Source organism: Scaptodrosophila lebanonensis, unplaced genomic scaffold (assembly GCF_003285725.1).
Source record: "Scaptodrosophila lebanonensis strain 11010-0011.00,11010-0021.00 unplaced genomic scaffold, SlebRS2 tig00000061-arrow-pilon, whole genome shotgun sequence".
NCBI lineage: Eukaryota > Metazoa > Arthropoda > Insecta > Diptera > Drosophilidae > Scaptodrosophila > Scaptodrosophila lebanonensis.
In genome coordinates this window covers 2,336,297-2,362,425 of record NW_022060554.1, presented here as the reverse complement: position 1 = coordinate 2,362,425, position 26,129 = coordinate 2,336,297, and the positions used below count along the sequence as shown (strand labels likewise).

Here is a 26,129-nt window from a genome sequence, read left to right as displayed (position 1 = left end):
TATCGACGCCTCGCTCCAGCGCTTTTGGGAGCTAGAGGATGTACATCATCAGATGCATCCGGATCCAGATATGGATAAGGTTTAGGAACACTTTCTTAAATGGGAAGTATATAGTGGAGCAAACATTTTATATGCCACACCATCCTGTTATTGGTCCGAAACTGACGGTTCATTCCAAGATTCCAACAGCTTGGCTTGTACGACGAACTACATACAAGACCCAACCCCAAAATTATTTATTTATTTATTTTTTTTTATTTATTTATTTATTTATTTATGTCAACAAACATTGAATGTCGACATAGGAAATAGTACATGAAAATTATAAAAAGCATCTTATAAGCTAAAAAAACCTAAGAACGCCTCCTGGGGGAATATTATTTGCCCTTCGGCTAGCTATGAGAGGCGTCAAGAGATCTACCGATAAAAAAAAGAAATACTTAAAAGCTAATTTTAAAAAGAAAAAAAATATATTGGAATCTCAGACCCGGTGGGGAAAGATTTTTTAGCCAGTCCGGCAAGCTATGCCCCGTCTTACATCCGATCCTGGTCAGAGATTCCGGAGATGGCTGAAACGAGAGGCTTTTATTATAAGAAGAGACAGTTCAGTTGAGAGCAGGTGAAAATACTTATTGTAAGATGAGCATAAAACCCGAAAGGCATTGTCCGATGCATAATCAGTTGTACACCTACTAAGAAAAAGGGGAAGATACTTTCTTGTCGTTCAGGAAGCTACTGAGAAATTAAGACGACCTAATAGGAAAGGAGAATCAACGCTACCGGCAATCAGTTTGTGGAGAAATACAGCACCAAGGACAGTCCTCCGACTAGCCAATACCTCAAGATTAGTAAGCAGAAGTCTGCTCGAGTAAGTCGGCAAACAAAGGTTGGGATCCCAGTTTAAACCGCGAAGAGCAAAAAGAAGGAATTGTTTCTAAATGTTGTTGGACCAACGTTTAACGAATCCAAGAACGCCCTTAGCCGTGTTTATGATGCAAGAAATGTGAAGATTGAAGTTCAATTTAGGATCAAACAGAACTTCAAGATCTGCGACAGTAGAACTACGTTGCAATAATTCATTATCAATCGTATAGGTGACAAGATGAGGTCTGGTCCGATAAAAGGAAAGAGAGGATTGTTATATGAAAGAATGAGCTTCAGCTCATCAGCATACATCAGTATGTGAGAATGTGACAGGATGGAAGGAAAGTCGTTTATAAACAAAGTGAATAACAATGGGCCTAGGTGACTACCTTGAGGTACACCCGAAGTAACAGGAACAGGTTGTGATATCTCACAAGTATCTCTGAGTAGAACTCTCTGGGTCCTATTTTTAAGATAGGACGAAATCCAAAGCAAAAAATTTGAAGGAAACCCAATACGATTAAGCTTCAACAGGAGTAAGTCATGATTCACTGAATCAAATGCCTTACTGAAGTCAGTATAAATAACATCAGTTTGCATTTTAGCTAGGAATGCATCATTTATCAATGATGTAAATTCCAGCAAATTGAATGTTGTCGAACGATATTTGATAAAACCATGCTGAGTAGAGGAGATAACCGACTTACACAGATGCTGAAAAGTGGAAGTAATTATTTTTTCAAATAATGGCGGATAACTTAGCGATACCTAGATAGTTAGAAATGTCTGCCTTACATGTCTGTGGAGTGGAATAATGAAGGAGTTTTTCCAAATAGTTGGAAAAACTGCAGTGTCAAGCTACAAATTGAAAAGCTTCAGCAATGGTTGGCATAGGGAGGTAGAACACTCCTTGAGCACACAACTGGGAATGTTGTCTGACCCAGGAGTGTATGAAGATTTGACTGCCTTAAGACCTGACAGAATGCAGGAACTGCTAATTATGGGTGAAAAAATATAATTAGAATAAGGAATTTTATAAGGGTATGAATCACCATTGAAACTAATAGATGAATAAGTTGACTGAAAAAACGTAGCGAATAAGTCAACAATCATTGCTTGCATTTTCATTATGTAGAAAAAAAGAAGAAGGCAGCGCTCAAGATACTTAGTGGAGAGAGAATTGAGAAGAAGAAAGTTCGATTTGGCTATAGAACATTTTGAAAAGTCCAAACAATATCCAGTTTGCTTGAACTTTTTAAAATACCTAGATTTCCTATTCTATAAAGTGGAAAGTTGCCTATTAAACCAAGGAGGCTTAATTGAGGAAGATGGCACAATGCTATAGGGAATGCAGACATCGAAATGGGAGAGAATGGTCTCATAGAAAAAAGTAGACACGATTTCAATGTCAACGGATTCGTATAGAAATGACCAATCAGTTTCTGATATTAATCTGTTGAGCTTATTAAAATTGCCTTTCCGAAAACAACGGCGTGAACTTTTATGAGTCAATGAGGGAGAGGCTTTAGCTTCGTAAAGAGAAATCGAGATTTCAATAGTAGGGTATTAATACTCGCGCGGATGTGCTCGAGGTTGGGCTATTTTATATTTGTAAAAATGTATTGTTAAGGTGCTAATCTGAATGCACGGCTTCAATGCTTTGATTAAACAGAAGAAAAAAAAAAATAGTAGGGTGATACGGATCTTCGGGAATAGATAGAGGTTAAGATCTACAGATTACAGCATCTGTGACATCGTTTACAAAAATTAGGTCAAGTAATAGGTTAGGTTATTAAAAATTGAATTAATTTGAACCAATTTGAAACAATTAAAAGAGAGAATCAAGAAAGTCATGATATGATGAGGGATTAAGGTGATTACAAACATTAAAAAAAAACCAGGGAATATTTGGCAGATTGAAATCACCGAACACAAGGAGAAGAGACTTCGCTGATTCAATTTATATGGTGCATATAAACTTGAAAATCAGCAGAAGGAGGAATATAAGAGCAAGTGATAAATACAGCACGTGAAAATAGAACTACTTTAACCGCAATAAATTCTACTCCAGCATTCATATTTACATAAACAAGTTCTGATCAAAGGGTGGATTTGACTGCGATCAGTACACCACCACCACGCGGATTTGGGCGATCACGCCTATAAATGGTAAAGATATTTGACAGAATTTCATAGTCAGAAACAGAGTCATTTAACCATGTTTCAGAAAATGAAATAATGTCAGATTGGAACGCTATGATGTCTTTAAATAAGTTGTTAAGCTTAGATAAAAGACCTCTAACATTTTGGTAAGGTAGAGTAAGCGGAACGTGAACATGGTCTAGTTTTTTGAGGCATTACTAGTGGTAGGTTGAGAAGAGGGGGCAGCAGGCAATGAAACAGGAGCTGGTAGAGTTCTTTTTCTTTGTTTGAACTCATATGAGGAGGCCAAAATTTAGGGTCACAAATAATAGAAAACAGTTCAACGGAGACGCTAATTTTGAACGACGCTATTTCGCGAGGTTCATAGAAATTTAATTTAGAAATTGAAACACTAGCAGAAGTTTTGCTAGCGATATCAATTTTAATGGATTCGCAAGTCGTATCAGCGGATAATCTCGATACAAATAATTGTTTCCGAGGACCACGACATTGAGAGTAGCAGGATTGGGAGTAGAAGCTGCAATCTCGGCCACTTTAGGCGTTAAGTCTGAAACGCGTGCAGACCTTTTTGAAGCAGTACTCAAGACTGCCTTTTCATTGTTCGCAGGCGGAATGCTAACCAGCGTCGATGAAACTTCAATTGGAGAAGGCAGGAGGGGAGCCATCAAATATATTAGGGTAAGCTGACAGAGATAGAACTGGAGAACAAATCTCATATTGAGGAGTTGCCGGGAGGGGCAAATGTGGCAAGGTTGAACCAGAAGGGATAGATGGGATAGATTTAAAAATTCCGAATCCAACCGGCGTTTTGCTGGAGACTCAAATGTATACTTGCTTAGCAAGTCGATACCTAAATCGAAATCGCTGGCATGTTTTTTTGAAATCTTGTTCAATTTTACAAATTGGTTTTTCACGCTGTTATACATACGTGAAAAATCAAATTGCATATCAGTACATACCGGGCATGACCATTGCAAGCTGCCGCAACTATTTTTGGCCTTAGCAAATACCTTGTCGTGGTCACGACCGGTAAGCCCTGCACACCTAATATGAATCATATTGTTACACAACCAGCAGCTAATATACTGCGGTTGAGCAACATCATAAGCATACTTAATAGTGCAAGCCATATTCAAACACAATATTAAATTTCCACTGTGGCTAAAAACGGTGTAAAGTAAATGGTAAACAGACTGAAAACTGGCAGCAGCAAAAGCAAAAGCTCTAGCACAAGAAATGTTAGAGAGCGAAACACAACAAAGTGCGTGGGCGCGATGCACAAAAAAAATAAAGCACAAGCAAACACACACACTCACTTGTGTTAAAGAAAGGGGGTCCGAAAACGAGAGTAGAAAAAATTAAAATGAGTATAACACACAAAATTTTGGTGCACAACTGATAACACAAAACTCGGGCTTACCGCTTAGGCAACAAATTTCTACAAATTAGGCTTATATAAAGCAAGATTTATCGGAAAAAATAATAAAGTTAAGGAGCGCACAAAAAACACGACTGACTCTCTCAACAGAACTTCTTCTTCTCCTTTCGTCTTCCAGACCACTGCAGCGTCTACCAGGCAGAAGTTACTGCATTAATGGAGGTCACAAAAAATATACCACACATCTGGTAAAAGGCCGCTCTACTTTTACTCAAGCAGCTCTCAAAGCGAGTGACTCTCACATGGTTAACTCCAGGGTCATCATGGACAGACGCAGATCTCTTAACGAGATGTCCAAGCATATCCATGTCAACCTCATATGGGTGCCGGGACATCGCAACATCGACCGACCTGCCGACGCTGTGGTCCGTCGGGCCGCATTGCGTGGGGAGCACTGGAGTTGCAGCAGTACACGTTTGACGTGCAATACCGCAAAGGCTCGCTGAACATAGTTGCGGATGCCCTGACAACCGCGTGAGGAAGCTGGCAAAACCCACACCGAGCCGGAGACGCGAACAACGGGCAAATGGCTTCTGCGTTTGATGACAGCAGTGGTAGAATGCCCCGAGAAGTATCCTGATTACGCAGTGCAGAATGGATGGCCGCGTCGTCAATGTGCTGAAGGATGAGGAGGTGTCCCCATGGAGACTGTGCGTGGACACGGCTCAGCGGCAGCGGGTGCTAAAGGAGTGCCATGATGACGTGACGGCTGGTCATATGGGTGCTCGCACAACGTGCGCGCGAGTCGCTGACCAGTATCACTGACCTGGCCCGTACCGAGATGTCGCCAAGTACTTCCACAAATGCATGTACTTTCAGCGTTTCAAAGCCCAACAACGACAGGAGGCCAGTAAAATGCACTTCCAGCCAGCGGCAGCAGTGTGGGACGTCGTATGGGCGTTCTTTTGTAGGGCCATCACAACGGTCCAAAAGGGGCAACGCATGTATGCTGGTGCTCGTAGACAAGTTCAGCAAGTGAACGGAGGTGATCCCAATCCACACTGCCACAGCAGCGGCACTAAAACTGGCGCTGCGGGAACGAATTCTGGCCCACTTTGGCACACCGAAACACTCCTCACGGAGATGGGCATTAAACAGCAGCTAACAGCGTCATACACGCCACTGAGTGCAGCAACAGAAAGATCAAAACCATCATTGCGCAGCTAGCGGATGACTAGCACGCCACGTAGGACGAACACTTCCGGAAATCCAGTTGGCAATTAATACAGCACAATCAGAAGCCACAGGCTACTCACAATATACAGCAATACAACTTGAGGAGGCGTGAATGGCGACACCGCATCGGCGACGAAGTGCTGGTCAAACAGCACCATTTGTCCAACGCTGCAGAACAGTTTGCAGCAAAGCTGGCTCCATGTGCGTTTACAGCTAGTAGCAGGAGGCAGAACGGCACACGTGCGAGGACTCAAAACCACGGCTGCTGAGGCACAAAGTGGAGGAAGAAACACAGGTGAGAGCGAAGAAACACAAACATAATTTGAAAATTAATTACAGGCTCATGACGAGAATAACCACCTACTCACCAACCCACGCCCGTGCGAGGTAGCGGAAAGTGCAGAGGAGTAATTGCGAAACTTCAAAATTACGCATTTTGAAACCCAAAATTGCAAATTAAAGTGCACGGCAACACGGGGACAGCAGCTGCAGCCCCACAACACATGGCCACAAGTCCGAAGAGCAGACGTGCAGCAGCAGCGCAAAGCAGCGGCCGCAGAGCAGAGCAGCAGCAGCGGTAGGCAGAGCTACGTTACAAGATCTGCAAGTTGAGGAATTACTTTGGGCACGGGTTCGTTAAATGTGTGAAATGTGCGCGACACGTTTTTTCCCTTATTGCTTCATCTAGCTGATTTGGTTGCGCTTGCAAAGTGGTTCCTGTATCATGGCAATTCGTCGAATGATGGCACGTCGGGGCGAAATAAAACGTTATGGTCTGGCAACGGGACAAATTTCCGCGGTGCAGCCAACCAGCTCGGCAAGGCACTGCAAAAACTTGATGAAGGAGCATTGAAATAAACAATGGATGCAAAAGGAATAACTTGGAACTTCATTCCAGCAAATGCTCTAAACATTGGAGGCGGTTGGGAAAGATTAGTTGGATGCGTCAAAAGGACATAAGGACATTAAGAACGAAAGGACATTTTGTCCATAAATACATACCCGTCTACGCACTGTGTTTTGCGAAGCAGAACGCTTGGTAAACAGAAGACTATACCTTCCGGAGTCAGATGTTCCTGAGCCCGAGAAATTCTAAAAATCAAATCCGTAGAAAAATGTACAATGTACGAAGCCAAAACCGAATTCCACCAAACAAAAGCTCAAGCACTCTCTAATAACAGCGAAACCTACTCAAAAATTACAGCTACACAACCAACAACCTCCACTATCCTGGTCCATTTGTGAAGATCTATATGGAAGCAATCACTACCCGATATGCATACATTTTTTTCCAAAGAACCGCATAACGTAGGTCTCAAAGCATATAGATACGAATTACACCTAGCGAACTGGGAAAAATTTCAAAATAACATCAATCGATGGTCAGACCGATAATATCACAAACAACACAAATCAATCAAATCAAACGACTCCATACCAACCACAAACCCTAAAAGACCTACGAAAAAGAAAACTTACTGGTGAAACAGGGAATTAGAGTACTTACAGATAGAAAAAGTAAAATGTCTAAATAATCTCAGGAAACAATTAAGCACAGAAAACATACTAAGATACAAAAAAGCAAATGCAAAGTTTAAGTATGAGGCAAAGAAAGCTCAAATAACTTCATTTGCAGAATTTACGAAAGACATCAACCCTACAACAAACAACAAAAACGCTTTGAAACAAAGTCCATACAATTACAGGGGTTCGGAAAAATACGCACATCCATGCAATAGAGACCACGACAGGCAACTCCTGTGATTCAAGAGAGATTGCCAATGCTTTTAGTAAAGTCTGGTCCGATTACTCGAAAGATTCAAACTTTTCAGATTCCTTCAGGCAAAACAAACACCATCACATAGCCCAATTACTCCCAACATATATCCTGAAAGCCAAAGCCAAACTTATCGAAACACCCATTACAAAAACAGAACTCTAGTCCTGCATCAAGAGTCTAAAACGCTCCACGCCTGGCTTTGATAACGCCCCTTACGAAATTTTAAAAAACTTACCGCCAGCCGGCATCAATAAACTATTAGAACTTTACAACAGAATATTATACACCATTATCATCCCCCAGCAGTAGGAAATAGCTGTAGCAATCATTCCTATCAGTAAGCCCGACAAACCAAAAAATTTAATAAATGAGTACCGCCCAATATCACTCCTTTGCTGTCTCTCAAAAACCCTTGAGAAAATAATATCAAAAAGAATTATGTGGTTTCTTAATCAAGAAAACAATCTCTCCCGAAACCAATACGTATATAACCCAAATAGACCCTCTTTTAATAATAGATAATCATATTTGCAATAGTCTATCCACAAAAAACCATGTTTTACTTCTTTCCATTGACATGGAAAAAGCTTTTGACAGAGTTGGAATTCACTGCATCATACAACAACTATACTTGTATGAATGGAAACTCGAACCAATAATGATAAATTACATACGCAGCTATCTTAGCAACAGAAAATTCTCTCAAGAGAAGAACAACTACACAACGGTATCCTGCAGGGGATCTCCATTGTTCGTGACTCTTTGCTTGATAGATTTCAACAAACTTAGCCATATAATTAATCAAAACAATATTTTTTCAACATACGATGTACGCAGACGATCTCTGCCTCATATTTAACCCAAAAGCCGGCTTCAACATACAAATCAATGATCTGTTTGTTGTGTCGCTACTCGTTTGTAGCGGCAATGATGAGCATACTGACTTTAACTGCTCTGGGGTGTAACGTTATTTCATTTTATTGTAATTTCAAGCTTAACCTACAATGTAATACACCGAATTTTCTATGTCTAAAATGTTCCGGCACATACATAAAGTCTCTTTTCGCTACGCTCAAACATTTCTAACTCGCTATTGTTCTGTGCACACACACACGTCCGCTTGCCTCGGTCGCTCAACTCGAACTCTTCCGCGCACACACCACACGTCCTCTCACATCGGTCGCTCAACTCGCACTCTTCCGCGCACACACCACACGTCCTCTCACTTCGGTCGCTCAACTCGCACTCTTCGGCGCATACACCACACGTCCTCTCACTTCGGTCGCTCAAGTCGCGCTCTTTGGTATTTTTATCGAGCCATAAAAGGGATCGAAAAGGTATCTCGATTATTAGCAAGGTTGGGCATCACTCGTCGATCAGAGCTGCCAGGGCTACGATAAATGGCAGTTGCCGGTTCAATATATATATCTTCCTTGCCGCCCCCAATGCTGGAACTGGCATTCAAACGAAAGAACCGGAAACCTACTACAAAGAAAAGAAAGCAAGTGTCTGTTATGGCATGCAAGGAAGGTTAGTTCTGTGTTGTGTCATCTTGAGAGGAACAAGATGGCAAAGGCAAACGGCAGATTTTAGCGATGGAGGATTCGGAGACTTGAGGAACTGCTGGTGCCAACATTAAATTTCCAATGAGAAAATGTGCTGGGGTTAGAGCAATACATACTTCGGGCTCTGCTGTCAAAGGGCACAGTGGGCGAGAGTTAAGGCAAGCTTCTATCTGGGTTAAAACTGTTGACAATTGCTCGTACGTCATACGAATTCCACTGAATGATCGGTGAAGATGAGTTTTAACCGATTTGACGTTAGCCTCCCATATTCCGCCGAAATTGGGACTGTGTGGAGGATTGAAATGCCATTGTATGTTACGCTTGGCAAGCACAGGAACGATGCTGTCTGCTACTTCCTGTTTAAATTTGCTGTGCCAAGTTTTCAACACTTTATCCGCACCAACAAAATTAGTTCCGCAATCACTGTACATGTGTTCGCAGAGTCCTCGACGACCAATGAAGCGCTGTAGAGATCAAAGGAACTGTTCTGTAGATAAGCCAGTAACCGCCTCAAGATGAATGGCTTTTGTTGCAAGGCATATAAAAATTTCAATATAGGCCTTGTAGGTGGTGTGACCTCGAAATCGTGAAGACTTAATTTCAAAGGCCCCTGTAAAATCAACTCCAGTTGCAAGAAATGACCGTTTGGGAGGATTGACTCGATGCAAGGGTAAATCCGCCATTAATTGCGTGCTAGGTTTTGGACGATGACGAAAACATTGGATGCAGCGCCGTAGTATACGTTTAACGGCATGCCTTCCGCCAATTATCCAAAATGTATGTCGAAGGTGAGACAGAGTCAGCTGCGTACCACCATGCAAGGTGCTTGTATGACTGTTTTGTATGACCAGGTCGGTAAAATGGTGGGACACTGGCAATATGATGGGCTGTTGCTGACTTGTTGACAAATGTAACGCATTTCGAAGTCTGCCACGAACTCTCAAAATTTGTTCCTTATCCACAATTGGCTCAGGTTGTTTGACTTCGGCAATGTTTTATGAGCCTTGAGAGCGCCAATTTCTAATTTGAAGGCATCGTTTTGCACCATATGTATGCATACGCACTATGTGGACCAACGCAGCTTGCAATTCAGTTACTGATATCGGACCTATAAGACGATTTATGGATTTGGATTTAGCATTGTTTAAGAAACGTTTTATATATACCATAACGTATAACAATCGATTATATGACGAAAACCTTGCAATGAACGCTTCTTCTTTAATAACGTGGTTGGCCTGTAGCATAACCGGTTTCTCTTCCAAATCCCAGTCCATCATTGGTGAGACAATGCAATTGGTTGGCCATTGTTCTGGTGATTGAGTTAACCAGGAAGGGCCGTTCCACCACAGATGATGGTCAGATAGTTCTTCAGGTATAAGACGGCGAGTAAAACAATCTGCGAGATGGTCGAGTGTGGGAACATGCCGCCATTGTGCAGGTGTGCTGAATTCCAAAATCTGCACGACTCGATTGGCCACAACAGGGTCACCGTTAATCCAGTATAGTACGATTGTGGCATCCGACCAGTAGAAAGTGGGAATGGGCTCGCTTGTTCGAAAATATGTACCACTCCATTTCGCGAGATTCGTTGCCAAAACTTCTCCAGATAGTTCGATCCTAGGGATTGCCCAAGGCTTAGTAGGTGAGACGCGGCTACGAGCTGTCAGCAAATGCGAAATCACCGATCCGTCTTTGTTTTCTAAGCGAAGGTATGCACAAGCAGCGTAGGCCAACGATGATCAGCCGCAAAATATATGCAACTGCAGTGACGTGATCTGCGATGAATCGGTTCCCAACCATCATGGCACTCGGATATTTTCGACATTGGGTAGACTGACGATATAGTTTTGCCAGCGCTCTTGAAGTGCATGTCATTCCAATCCAGTGGAGTCAAATTGCCGTCATCGCGTTGAATTTTTGTGTTCCAAACATTCTTCATGATAACTTTAGCAGATGTGATGACAGGTGCGATAAAGCCCAAAGGATCATACAGACGCGCTATGGTGGAAAGAATGGAACGTTTAGTACATGTTTGATTCAACGTGAACTTCACTTTGAAGCCATAATAATCTTTGTTGGGATGCCAGTAAAGACCTAATGTTTTGATTGAGTCTTTGTTATCAAACTTAAAAATGTGTACATTTGAATGGTCTACTGAAGGCCATCCAGCAGTCAGCAGCGCTGTCGAGTTTGACGACCATTTACGAAGTTCCATACCGGCTGAGCGTAAGATGGCAACAAGTTGATCACGAATGGCAAGGGCTCCAGCAATAGTAGTATCTCCAGTTTGTATGTCATCCACATAAACATCATGTTGTTGTTACATACGTTGAATATCTGCAGCAAATACATAACGATGTTGACGCCAATTGAGAATAACTCCTGCCAGATCGTTTTGTAAAGCTGGTCCAACACAAAGAATGTCGTTGAGTGATTTTCCATTACTTGTCTTACAGGATGCGTCGTATACTACTCGCAATTTGGTAGTGGGACTATCTTCTTTGATTACCGCATGATGAGGCAAAGTACATGATATGAATGCTATGTTGTTATGAGCATCATTATGGCCGCAGTTATTTGACCCAATTGAAAGTAGTCCTGCATGACTTCATCATATCGTTCTTGTAAGTCAGGTTGGCTTCGAAATTTGCGTTCCAACAATTGGAACCGATTCAAAGCGATTTGACGGGATTTGCCAAGTACCTGCTGAGGGTCAAACAATGTTTTGAGCGGCAAACGTACCATGTACATACTTGCCGTTGGATTGACGTATGTATGTTCGCTGAAAATGGTCCTCACACTATTGTTCTTCTGCAGTAAGACGTCGTACCGTATCCATTATGTCTTGTTCAAAATACTTTTGAACCAAGACATCCAAATTTGTTTGATGGCACTGAATAGTGATAGTGTGCGTTGACCGTGTGTTGATTTGTCCAAACAGAATCCAGCCGAGCTGCGAGTTTTGAGCGATTGGTTGGTCTGGATTGCCTTTTTTGATGTCTGAAAGTATGAGATGTGGTATTAGGTCAACTCCAATGGTTATGTCGATTCTATTTGATTTAAAGTTTGTGGATCTGCAAGTTGTAGTCCTTGGATGTGACGCCAGTTCTGTATTGGAATGTCTTGTTTCGGCAGCTGAGATGTAAGCGATGGTAAGACATATGCTGTGTCGATGCACGTGCTGAACTGTTGGTCGGTGCACGAGCTAAGTTTGAGCTGGGTTGTCCATTTACATTTATTCTTCGAGTTGTCACCGACTCCGTTGATCTCTGCCAAAATTGGATGACGTTTCAAGCCAAGCGATTGAACAACATGTTCCGTGATGAGAGTTCCTTCAGATCCGTTGTCTATTAGCGCTCTGGCAATAAATGACTGGCCAGTTTCGTCATTATGTATTCTGACCAAAGCCGTTGCCAAAAGTATAGTGCGAACTAGCTGAGATGAAGGTTTGTGTTTGTGACCACTGCCTGATCTGAAGTGATCATTTCTTGCTTTTGTGGAGCTGCTATGTAGTCTGGTTTGTTGGCTGGAAAATGCAAGAGCGTATGATGTCGTTGTCCACATTGTTGACAGTTCCGTTTGCTGCCACATTTCGATGCTGTATGTGCGGAATCAAGACAATTGAAACATACCTTGGCGCGTTCAGCAATAGATTTGCGAGTGAAACAATCTTGTGCGAGAAAGTCAGGACAACGACGCAATACATGTGAGCTGTCGTTGCAATTCACACACCGATGTGAAGCTATGCTGTTTGTGGTTGTGTGAAAACTATTTCGTTTCTGAAATCTATTACCTGAATAGTTGTTGGATGTACGTTGCTGAGTTGTTGGAGCCGCTTCACGACGTTGTTTGCTGCTGGATCGATTCTCAATAATATCGAGGCTAATGAGGCGATTATTGAGAAATTGCTCCAACGTACTAAATATAGGAACGTTAGACGAGCTACCAAGAAAGTGCGCCCATGCTTGTAGAGTTGTCGACGGAAGTTTAGTTACAAGTTGATGTACCATCCAATGATCGCAAGACTTCATGTCGATTTTGAGACGTTTTAATTCGTTGATGCATACATTTGTGACATTGAGCATCCTCTTGAGATCGGCCGAATGTTCCTTAGCTAGAGAAGGCAAACCAAAAAATGTGTTCATCTGATGCATGAACTGTAGACGTGGATTGTTGTATCGTTTGACACTCAAAGACCAAGCTGTTTCGTAGATGGTATCGGTGAAGTCCATTTGATGAATATCGCTGTCGCAACCTGTTGGAAAGGCTTGCTTAAGGAAATGGAACTTCTGAAAGCCTGATAATGGGTCATTGTCATGTATGAGTTGGGCAAACGAATCGTAAAATGCTGGCCACTCTACAAATTTGCCAGAAAAGGTGGGTACAGGCAGTTGTACGCTAGACGAAGGCGATGTTCATTTGCCATTTCAACTATTGGAGGGAATGTTTGTTCATAAGCTTCCAAAATTACGCAGTATATGTTTGTATGGTACTCATCAAAGGTTTCAGCAATACGTTGCGTGAAATATTTATGATCACGTGGGCATTGGGAGATTAGGAGATCCCAATGTATGAACTCGGCGGCATATTCATCTAACCTTTTAAGAAAGTGTGTATAGAATGTTCTAGATTTTGACTATGAATTTTCCCTTTTAAAGTTGTTGTATAAACAGCGTACCTGTTCACCTATATCTAAATCGAATAAAACTTAGACAGAAACTATTGATCGCAACACAAGCAAGAACCAAAAACAAACACTCACCCCTTTTCCTGTATGTAGCCTTGTAGCGTATTGTAGCGTGTTGTTTCTTCTTGCCTTCAATTGTGCGAATCGTTGAGATGTATGTGTGTGACGCCGATGTTTCGTTTGTGTGTCGTCGCTGACGCGCTGTCGCTATCCAGCCAAATTCGTGTGTATATTCGGCGCCGATGTTTCGCCGCTATTTTCGCTGCTATGAGACGCCTGTGTGTTGTCGCTGAGGCGCTGTCGCTATCCAGCCAACTTCGTGTGTATGTTTGGCGCCGATGATGTGCCGTTACGTCTTGTTGCTATGTCTGTCGCCAAAACTCAGACGCCGATGCTCGTATGTGTGAGTAACTCAATGTTTTACCGTTACTTTCGATGTGTATGCTGAGAGTGGCGTAATCGTTGCATGTATGTATAAGTGACGCCGAAGACTGATGCGTCGTCACTTGGACCTTGGCAACGCCGAGAGTGGTTGTCCGTTACCCTTTCTAGGAATGTATGTATGTAGATGTACACCACAGCAAATCAGTTCGATAGTAGAATGTATGTATGGCTGAAGTTTGCGAGTTGAGAACTTCCGAAAAGAAAACTTAAGACAGGGGATTGCCGCACGTCCTTAAGTGTATTTATTGAGACTGGGGATTGCCGCACGTCTCCTAGATGTGTACTGTTGAGACTGGGGATTGCTGCACGTCTCCTCTATGTATACTGTTGAGACTGGGGATTGCCGCACGTCACACACTTCTAACCGGGGCTGCCAATTTCGCTTTTTTCCCGTCAAATCTGGCTGTTTTAGAAGACCGAAGCGGGAATTCTGGATTTTTTGAAAATGTGTTTAGCTTTTTACTCGCTTTTTTTAATTTTGCCACTGGTCACACAAAAACTATAAAAAACTGGTAGGCTTATCATAATTGTTATCGATATTTGTCAATGCCCCCGTTAGTTTAGGGCAAACTATCATCTCTATACCCAAAGTGCTCTCCAATATTAATACAAAATGCCAAAGGAAAGCAAAAGTACCGAGCACAGAATTTAAGGATTGGATTCGCAAGGATAACACGGATGAGCATAGAGTTTTCTGCAGTTATTGCAAGATTACAATAACAGCCAAACTTAGTGATTTGTGCGCTCATGCTACTACAAACAAGAAAGGAATGCTAAAGTCGAGCAGGCTCAACTCTTATATACCCTGTACCACCCCACAAAAAAGAAATTAAATTAATTAAATTAATTAATTAATTATTAAAATAAAAAAAACTAAATTAATTTAATTAATTAACTAAATTAAATATAAAATATTCCATACATGCATACATACATTTCCATTTAGATCAGAATCGTATCTATGCGTGTTTGTGTACTTGTACATATGTATGTATGTGTGCATTGGGACTGGTTATGTGGCTATAACTTTCTTTCCGATCATTCTATTAATTCTATTAATGAAACTTGGTATACGGCTATATAATCACTAACCTAATGTGACTACCAAATTTTAAATTCCAAGAATTACGGGAGTTATAGAAAGTCGTTAATATGGGTTGAGTGGGGGGGTGTATCAGAAAAAATAAACAAACTCGATCTGCCTAGGGCTTATAGGAACCTTATACCAATTTTGGTTATCCTAGCTCTTGTACTTACTGAGATACTTGCGCTCATACAGACAGACGGACATGGCTATATCGACTCGTCTTGTCATCCTGATCAAAAATATATATACTTTGTGGGGTGTGCCACGCCTCTTTCTGCCTGTTACATACATTCGCACAAAACTAGTATACCCTTTCACCCTTTGGGCACAGGGTATAAAAAGCACACAAGTGCAATGAGTGGCTTTATACAAAAAAAAAAACAAAATAGACTTTGTCAGTTTACCTGCCAAAACCTTGGAGCAGCAAGCAGCACTGTGTCTCTTTATTGCTCAACACACAGCAATGGCGCAAATTGATCATTTGGCCAACTTGTGCAGCAAACATTTTGACGGTGGAACTGCACCGCACAAAATGCACCAAAATCATCAAAAATGTTTTGGGGCGTCATTTTTTGGAAGACTTATGCAGCGATATCGGAGACTCAAAATTCAGTCTTTTACTTGACGAATCAACGGACATCAGCATTACAAAACTCTTAGGTATTTGTTTATATTAATAATTGTTTATGTTTTTTAAATTTTATATATGTATTTTGTATGTATAAATGTGTATACTTAGGTGTGGTCATCAATTATTATTCCGTCCGGCGTCGTGTATTCGTCTCCACATTCCTTAGTCTCGTGCCATTAGAATTTGGAAATGCAACATGCATTGTTGAAGGTGTTAAAAATGTATTGATACTTAATAAATTAGATATAAAAAACCTAATAGGTATTGGAACTGATAACGCTAACGTTATGGTAGGCAGGAACAAAAGTGTCTACACAGAACTAAAAAAGGAAGCACCAGCACTTATATTAATAAAATGTGTCTGCCATTCTGTGCAGCTTGCTGTTAGTGAAGTTTGCAAACAACATATGCCAGATAATTTGAAATTTTTAATTTACGAAACCTTTAATTAGTTTTCAAAAAGTTCATCTCGCCAAACTGAATATAAAAAATTTTTATAAATGTATAAACGATGATAAGGTATGTGAGTTGCTTTCCCATGTTGTATGTTATTGAATTTATGTTTTAACATACATATGTACTTACCTAAGTGTGAGTACTGTACATTCAAAGTGCCCTGTTTATTTGATCGATTAATACTATTATTGTGCAAATTATATTTATGTGTGTATTGTCTTTCATGACGTTGTAGATTTTCAAAGTCTTCGTATGTACTTGTTTCAGTAAAATTGTTATTCACTAAATTATAACTATTTATACTCTGTACATGAAATGTACAAGAGTATATTAGGTTTGCGGGAGCTGAAAAATGTAACAGGCAGAAGGAGGCGTGGCAGACCCCACAAAGTATATATATTCTTGATCAGCGTGACAAGACGAGTCGATCTAGCCCTGTCTGTCTGTCTGTCCGTCTGTCCGTCCGTATGAACACCTGGATCTCAGAGACTATAAGAGATAGAGACACCAAATTTTGCACAAAGATGCGTTATGTGTGTATTCTATACGAGTTTGTTTTATTTTTTTGATTTCCCCCCCCCCCCCCACTTCCCCCTATGGGGGTTTTCCCGATTTTCCATTCGTATAATCGCCTATATCTCGGAGACTATAAGACCTAGGAACACCAAGATGCCTTGTGTGAATACGCAGAAAATGTATATTTCCCTCCCTCCCCCCTCTCCCCCGCAAATCGCAATTTTCTCTAACTCCCGTAATTCTTGGAATTTCGTACTACAATTTTGGAAATACCCCCAGTTGGTTATTATGTGTCCGTATGCCAAGTTTCACTATGATAGACCGATTTAACAAGAAGTTATAGCCATAAATATATTTGCTGCTGCAGCGCTGCTCAAGCGCTGCCCGCGACTGTTGTTGATGCTGGTGCTTTGGTTCACTGAACACATGTTTACACAGACACGAATAGATGCGCATAGGCATACATACACACAGACGCAATTGCTATGTAAATGTGCAATTATAAACCGTTTACGTGAGTTCGAATACCGAGAGAGGTAAAATCGATCAAATTTTTTTTTTTTATTTTCTTACTTTTTTTTATTTTCTATAATTATTGTAAACATATGTACAGAGTATTTCAAAGTCGGGACACCCGACTTTAGCTTTTTTACTTGTTTTTATTTTATATTACACAAGGCCCCATTGAAAATTCCGAAAGTGAGTGACACAAGATGGCTCTCAATGGAATTGGCAGTATCTCGTATATTGGAACAGTGGGAAGAACTAAAGTTGCATTTTGGATTAGCAGCAACGAAAGAAAAATGCTTTAAAGCTCAAATGTTAAATCAAATGTATAGTGATGAACGATTTAACTTTTGCAATAAATTCGTTGAAAATTGCAATCATTCCTTCTGAAACGGAAATTATTATTTTTGAAACGGACGACATTGAAAAACATGCGGATAGGAATCTTTATAAAGGATACGACTTTGAAAAAAAGATTAAAACTCTAAATATTAGCTCTAATGTGGGAGAAATGCTTCGTGACCGCTGCACAAATTTCGTGATTGAGCTGATTAAGCAATTAAAACAGAGGTAAGCAATATTGTGTTATTCTCTTGTAGGCGATGAAATAATTTGATTATAAATTTCAGACTACCAGATAATTTTGAAACTTTAAAGCAGGTTGACGTTTTTTCTGTCGACAAAATCTTGTGCGCTAAGAAAAAAGGGATAAGCGAAATTTTGGAGTATCTTAAAGTAGAAAACATTTCTGAAATTGAACGCCAATATAGCGATATTCAATTGATTAAATGGGAAAATACCAGCAACACATCAAGGTTTTGGACAGAGGTTTTCTGTTACAAATATTCTGGTGGCAACCGCAGATGCTATCATTGCCGTGGTCAAATGCGGAAATTGAGCGCGTGTTTAGCCAGGTTAATCTGATCAAGTCAAAATTAAGGAATTCCATTAACCTGAGCACACTCAACAGTATTTTACTCATAAGGTAAAGTTTAATTGTGAGTGAAAGGATATTACTAATTTTAATGTGTATATACAGGTATGGCTTGCGAAGACTTGGGAAATGCTGCTTTGACTACGAATGATTGGTACGCATGATTGGTACGTCCATGTCGTACGATTGCGAATCTGAAGTAAATCCCGCAGAACTTGATGAGATAATGGAGTTAATGTAAAAAACATATTAAATATTAACTTAAAAAAAAATTAATTAGTAAAACCATAAAAACGCTTTTTTTAGTCTTATTTCGGAAAATTTTCCGCTTTTTTTGCCCTTTCTTCTAGTTAGAAACAGCTTTTTTTTTGTTAAAAAAATGGCAGCACTGCTTCTAACTCGCTATTGTTCCGTGCACCCACACGTCCGCTTGCCTCGGTCGCTCAACTCGAACTCTTCCGCGCACACACCACACGTCCTCTCACTTCGGTCGCTCAACTCGCACTCTTCGGCGCATACACCACACGTCCTCTCACTTCGGTCGCTCAAGTCGCACTCTTTGGTATTTTTATCGAGCCATAAAAGGGATCGAAAAGGTATCTCGATTATTAGCAAGGTTGGGCATCACTCGTCGACCAGAGCTGCCAGGGCTACGATAAATGGCAGTTGCCGGTTCAAATAGATTGCAAAATCTTCCACTGTTTGTTAAAATAAACCAATGGTGCACCAAGTGGCACCAAAATTTTAAGCAAAAAATCATCACACCTACATATATGCAAAAAATATACATGTACAAACATAGATATTAGATTAAACAATTTTATTGTTTAACCTAAAACACAACACCTTAAAATATTAGGACTAAAATCAAAGCAGACAAAATAGTTGGTACAAAACAAATATACATCCCTACGCCATAATCGAATTCATACTCAACACAAAACAATTAAAAATAATATAGAACGCTTTAAACCACAAATTTAAATACATACTTGTAGTCTAATAGACAAACAGTTAAAGCACAAACCATTAAATACACCGCGTTTTTTGTAAACCCATAACCGATAATTATAATATTTTATAAGCACATGTAAATTACAAAATGTACACCTTGTTGCGGTGCAACTAAGGAAACTTACTGGGTATACATAGACTCTTTACAGCTTTTACACTCGAGGGAGGCTCAAGAAAAATTATTACAAATAGATTCCAGAATAATTTGTACAAACTGCAGAGTCCCAAATGTTTTAATGAATATACCATTGTAAATAAAATATGAATTTAATTGTTAAAATGGAGTATATCACTTTTTATGGGGTGAGATGGGGTGACAAAAGTCACTACACGAAAACAAACCAAATATACATAAGCCGGCAATAAAATGCTAATACCAGTTCAAAGCAGGGAGGGCCGCGCGGCTGCATAACAACCAAGCAGCCACAACACCACCAAATTCCTCAGGCGACCACCAGCCGGCAGTATGTGTGGGTGTGTTGAGAGAAAAATATTAATTATATTGTTAGTCCTGCCGCATCCCTGTCGCGGTCGAATCCGACCCTGGCTAGCCGGCGTTGCGACAGGACCTTTGGACCTTGACGGACTTGTTCTTATTATAGTGGGTACTTCGAAGGTGTCTTTCTCACTGTCGCTTGGTATACTAAGCTATTACACGAGTCTGACGAACAAGGAGCTCATGTGGGCCTGCTATAGGTGTGTCGGATGAACACGGACGAGTCGTGAGTAGAATCAACCAAGTGGCGTTTACGAATTTTTTTGCTCTTTAATTAATTTCGCTAAGTCAGTTGGAGACGCTGAACAGCTTCGAGGATAAACAGCAAAAATAATAAATGCAACCGCCAAAAAATTGTTTAAGCGTCCCAGGTTCGTTTTACGAGAAAATGAAGTGTTGCGAAGAAAAAACCTGGAATAGGTGTAGCCACAAAAAAGTTTCAATTTCATTTCATTAATCCAATAATAAATTGGTTCGACAAGAACAGCAGCAACTATAGGTTTTCTATCAATTTGAATAATTCAACTGAGATAAAAGACCAACATTAAATGCAGCCACAAATAAAAGAAACGTTTGTTTGTTGTGCGAACCAGTGACCCGTGATGTTGTCTCAACCCAATTATCGAATGTAATATTTAAGCAGCTCCTTGTGACCGTGACCAATATCCGACTCGAAGGACTGGACCAAAATGATGTTGTGAGACACCGTAGAGGAAGCAAATCAGCAGAAAATTCTAACGTTCCTTTTGAGGTTATAAAAACGCACAATTCAAGCACAATTCGACTTCAATATCCGATTACTGCGGTTTTCGATAAATCCAATTTCAAGCCAATGCGCATCGCTTGTTGTTTAATTGGGTAATTAGTGCCTCCACAAGAAGCAATAATATACATAATATACGTCACAAGCTTGGCTGTTCTGAACGGCAATTCTGTATATTCTGCGATAAGCATGATCGCCTGTGGAATCAACTACCAATAATACTATAATATATACTATTTTACTTATATACTATACCAACTATACTATGAGGAGAGGTAAATGCCTGACGCATCTCGCACTACCGTCACAGTGTTGTATGTTCGGCTTGCACACACTAAATTATTAGATCCATCGGTATAGAGCCGCTGATTATTAGCACCGCTGCTGCTGATTCCGTTCTGTATGCAGACGCAATACTGAGTACAGCCGTTCTTTGAGAAGCAATGAGGGCCTTAGCGCTTTGTTTCGACTTAAGGGCATCTGCCCATATTTCGGAGCCATCAAAAGTCGCCGTTTGCTCGCAATTGGGCCACCAATATTTGCCCAAAACTTCAGCCTTGAGTCGAGAAGTAGGCCCAGATAGTTCACAGTTGTTTTCGTGACAATGGAAGAACTCCCCACATTGATCGGTACCTCTAGTGGAATGTGTTGACGGGTTAGGATAGTCAGTTCAGTCTTCTCTACTGCCAGCTTCAAACCGAGGGATTCTAGTCAAGCGCCGGTGCAGATCAGCAGTCTTTGTGCTTCTATCATATCCTTTGCCTGTATGATAGCCGCAACGTCGTCTGCAAAGCCGGTTAAATGTGCTCCTTCTGGCATCTGAACAGAGAAGATCTCATCATAGGCAGCATTCCAAAGATCAGGACCAAGAATGGACCCTTGAGCTGCACCCGATGTTAGCATCTTTCGGCGCTTTCCATTGCGTGTACGGTACAACAGCTCACGATTGCTCAGATAGCTGCGAATCATCCGGGCTAGATACACTGTTATTTGAAATCGTCTTTCCAAGGCATCTATTATGTCAGCGCACCTAGGGCTATTAAAGGCTTTCCTGATATCCAATGTTGCCAAAAGCACCAGGCGTCTAGATTAGTGGTTACCTCTCTGTATCTCTCTTACTGTACTCATCACCTCTTCTATGGCACCGATAGTGGATCTTTTGGGGCGAAAACCGTGTTGTCTACTCGATAAGCCTCTACCGTTTTCGATTGCTGCTGCTAGACGAGGTTTTAGCATCATTTCTAGTAGCGTGACCGAGGTGTCAAGCATGCAGAGTGTCCGATATTTTATTTATTTATTTATTTATGTCAACAAACATTGACTGTCGACATAGGAAATAGTGCATAAAAATTGAAAAAAAGCATCTTATAAGCTAGAAAAGACTAAGAAGGAGAAATCGAATCATATTACAATAATATCTAATTAACGCCTCCGACCCGGTGGGGGAATATTATTTGCGCGTCGGCTAGCTAGCCGATTAGCCAATACCTGAAGATTATTAAGCAGAAGTCTGCTCGAGTAAGGCGGCAAACAAAGGTTGGGATCCCAGTTTAAACCGCGAAGGACAAACAGACTCAATTCGATCCTGATGCGTCCGATGAATGCAGACACCAAACGCATGAGCAGTATTCTAGAATAGGCCGTACCACTCCAATAAAAGGAAATAAACTTACATTTGGAGCAGTTAAGGTGTAATTGGTTAATCAAGCACCATCTCTGCATGGAGTTCAGATCATCCTGCAAACGAGTGTGAAAGAGAGGATTGTTATATGAAAGAATGAGCTTCACATCATCAGCATACATCAGTATGTGAGAATGTGACAGGATGGAAGGAAAGTCGTTTATAAACAAAGTGAATAACAATGGGCCTAGGTGACTACCTTGAGGTACACCCGAAGTAACACGAAAAGGTTGAGAGGTATCCAATCTGAGTAGTGCTCTCTGAGTCCTATTTTTAAGATAGGACGAAATCCAAAGCAAAAAATTTGAAGGAAACCCAATACGATTAAGCTTCAACAGGAGTAAGTCATGATTCACTGAATCAAATGCCTTACTGAAGTCAGTATAAATAACTTCAGTTTGCATTTTAGCTAGGAATGCATCATTTATCAATGATGTAAATTCCAGCAAATTGGATGTTGTCGAACGATATTTGATAAAACCATGCTGAGTAGAGGAGATAACCGACTTACACAGATGCTGAAAAGTAGAAGTAATTATTTTTTCAAATAATGGCGGACAACTTAGCGATACCTAGATAGTTAGAAATGTCTGCCTTACATGCCTGTGGAGTGGAATAATGAAGGAGTTTTTTCAAATAGTTGGAAAAACTACAGTGTCAAGCGACAAATTGAAAAGCTTCAGCAATGGTTGGCATTGGGAGGTAGAACACTCCTTGAGCACACAACTGGGAATGTTGTCTGACCCAGGAGAGTATGAAGATTTGACTGCCTTAAGACCTGACAGAATGCAGGAACTGCTAATTATGGGTGAAAAAATATAATTAGAATAAGGAATTTTATAAGGGTATGAATCACCATTGAAACTAATAGATGAATAAGTTGACTGAAAAAACTTAGCGAATAAGTCAACAATAGCCGAATCATTGCTTGCATTTTCATTATGAAGAAAAAAAGAAGAAGTCAAAGCTGACGATTTACGTTTGCAGTTCACAAAATTGTAAAACTGCTTAGGGTCTTGAACAAATTGAGCTTTACAGTAAAGAGAAATCGAGATTTTAATAGTAGGATGATACGGATCTTCGGGAATAGATAAAGGTTAAGATCTACAGATTACAGCATCTTTGACATCGTTTACAAAAATGAGGTCAAGCAGTCTATTTAGGTTATTTAAAATGAATTAATTTGACCAAAGACAATTAAAAGAGAGAATCAAGAAAGTCATGATATGATAAGGGATTAAGGTGATTACAGCCATTAAAAAAAGCCAGGGAATATTTGGCAGATTGAAATCACCGACCACAATGAGGGCGTCACTATCCCGTAAAGAAGAAGAGACTTCGATGATACAATTTATATGGTGCATATAAACTTGAAAATCAGCAGAAGGAGGAATATAAGAGCAAGTGATAAATACAGCACGTGAAAATAGAACTACTTTAACCACAATAAATTCTACTCCAGCATTCATATTTACATAAACAAATTCTGATCAAAGGGTGGATTTGACTGCGATCAGTATACCACCACGACGATTTGGGCGATGTTTCCGAAACTGAAATAATGTCAGATTCGAACGCTATGCTGTCTTTAAATAAGTTTTTAATCTTAGATAAAAGACCTCTAACATTTTGGTAATTGGTTTTTTGAGGCATTACTAGTGGTAAGTTGAGAAGAGGGGGCAATGAAACAGGAGCTGGTAGAGTTATTTTTCTTTGTTTGAACTCATATGAGGAGGCCAAAATTTAGGGTCACAAATAATAGAAAACTGTTCAACGGAGGCGCTAATTTTGAACGACGCTATTTCGCGAGGTTCAGAGAAATTAAATTTAGAAATTGAAACACTAGCAGAGGTTTTTCTAGCGATATAAGTTTTAATGGATTCGCAAGTCGTATCAGCGGATAATCTCGATACAAACAATTGTTTCCGAGGGGCCACGACATTGAGAGTAGCAGGATTGAGAGTAGAAGCTGCAATCTCGGCCACTTAAGGCGTTAAGTCAGAAACGCGTGCGGACCTTTTTGAAGCAGTACTCAAGACTGCTTTTTCATTGTTCGCAGGCGGAATGTTAACCAGCGTCGATGAAACTTCAATTGGAGAAGGCAGGAGGGAGCCATCAAATATATTAGGGTAAGCTGACAGAGATAGAACTGGAGAACAAATCTCATAATGAGGAGTTGCCGTTGAATGTTCATACGAAATGTAGATTTTACTTAAAATGTCACGTGGAATGTATTTAACAGCGGAAGATTGAGGCTTAACAAGAGGAAAAGGTACGAAACACAATAAATAATTTTCTTAAGAACCCTGATTCTTATGGGGTGATCAAACGCTACGGGAGACCCACCAACATTGACGACCGTTGTAAACGGGAAATTAGACATCTTTCTGTTCATAAGGACATGTCTTGTATCTCGTTACAAGGGGGGCTACTAGGGGTCATTAGATCTCAATGTTACTAGAAGACGAGTCCACCAAATTCTGGTTGGAAATCTTAACGCTAATTATACTTCCCGAGAGCCAGTACTTAAGCTACTTAATATTCAAAACAGGATCAATAGATCTACCCGTACCCGTAAATTATCAACATCATTTGTATTTCGCTCAACGAAGCAATGGAGTGCAGCGTGCGAAACCATCAAGCAAGGTGCAGCATAATCAAAAGGGCAGTGCACTCCAAACTGCAGCATATACAAAACATACACAAACTAGCACCGATGACGCAAGCAACAAATCAAGCACACTTCCGTTGGGCTCGTTTAGCATTTGCTCAAAACCACAAATTTTGGACAAATAAATTTCGCAATATTATTCTTTCCGACGAGAAAAAACTTAATTTACACGACCCAGATGGTTGCCATAAATATTGCAGCAATTTCAGGCCACCACGGCAAATCCGTCATAAGCGGAAACTCAGTGGCGTATCATTGATGGTTTGGGTTGCATTTGGATATGCTGGAAAGTCCTGGATTGGTTTTATTCCAACTAAAACCAAATCGGGAATATATGTACAGCTTTTGGAAAGTGAACTTATTGAATTTGCGGGAGAGCTTTACGAAGATAATTGGATGTTTCAACAGGACAATGCCCCAATTCACACTGCATGCCTTACGATGGCATTTCTATCTTTATGAAATATACCTGTTCTAGAGTGACCAGCGCTAAGCCCGGACTGAAACTTGATTGACGACCTCTGGGAATCCATTTAGCCAAAGTTTATAGGAATGGTCGGCAGTTTCCGATCTGTAGGTGTTAAGTAACAACTGAATATTGTATACTCTCCAACTTGGACGTGGACAAACCCGTTTCTCCGGCTGTCATTATGACACCGAATGCCGCTTGTACCTGGCACCCATATTGCCACAGTTTTGGTGTCGTCCTCAAGCCACAAGCCATCGTCTTTCTTCTTGTATTGCTCGCTAACTATGACCAGATCAACTTCTTGCTCGACCGCAATCTGGTATAATAGCGCATCAGCTACTAGGCTTCTATGCATGTTTGCTTGAAGTATCTTCATGTTTTATCCTTTTTCGTACTTGCGGCGCAATTGCTCGCTCTAGAAAAATGGTTCAGGTCCTTGTAATTTTTTTGCGCGCACAAACAGCATCTTGCCTGTTTTGGGCAATCCTTAACTTTGTGTCCACTCTCTCCGCATTTCATGCAAAGGTCTTTACGATCTGGTCCTTTACAGTCCCTTTGAAAGTGACCGATGCCAAAGCATTTAAAGCATCGGATGATATCAATACATGGCTTAACACGGCATCGCGTCCCCCCAACTTTTATTCTCTGCTTCCTTAGGATTTTGGCTCCATTCTCCGTCGATAGAGTGACAAACGCGCGTCTTTGTTCTGAGCTGTTCACGCCAGTCATGCGCACCCGGATGTCTTGGTCAGTTTGGTCAATTGATGATCAATTATCTCTCTGA

The 26,129-nt window shown here is 40.7% G+C and overlaps 1 protein-coding gene and 1 long non-coding RNA gene across 2 annotated transcripts in view; both read left to right on the top strand.

Moving 5' to 3' along the window:
- The window catches only part of LOC115624575 (cyclic AMP response element-binding protein A), a 63,179-nt gene extending 58,533 nt beyond the window's left edge, over window positions 1–4,646 (top strand). Inside the window, exon 6 of the mRNA XM_030519309.1 lies at window positions 4,584–4,646. Within this exon, the coding sequence (XP_030375169.1) occupies window positions 4,584–4,622 (39 nt within the window). The 3' untranslated portion in view covers window positions 4,623–4,646. The remainder of the gene's footprint in view (window positions 1–4,583) is intronic.
- Window positions 4,647–17,498: 12,852 nt separating this feature from the next.
- LOC115624840 lies at window positions 17,499–18,530 on the top strand. The gene is made up of 3 exons (XR_003995498.1): window positions 17,499–17,887; window positions 17,947–18,302; window positions 18,357–18,530. It is a non-coding gene; the product is annotated as an uncharacterized LOC115624840 (long non-coding RNA).
- Window positions 18,531–26,129: the final 7,599 nt, after the last annotated feature.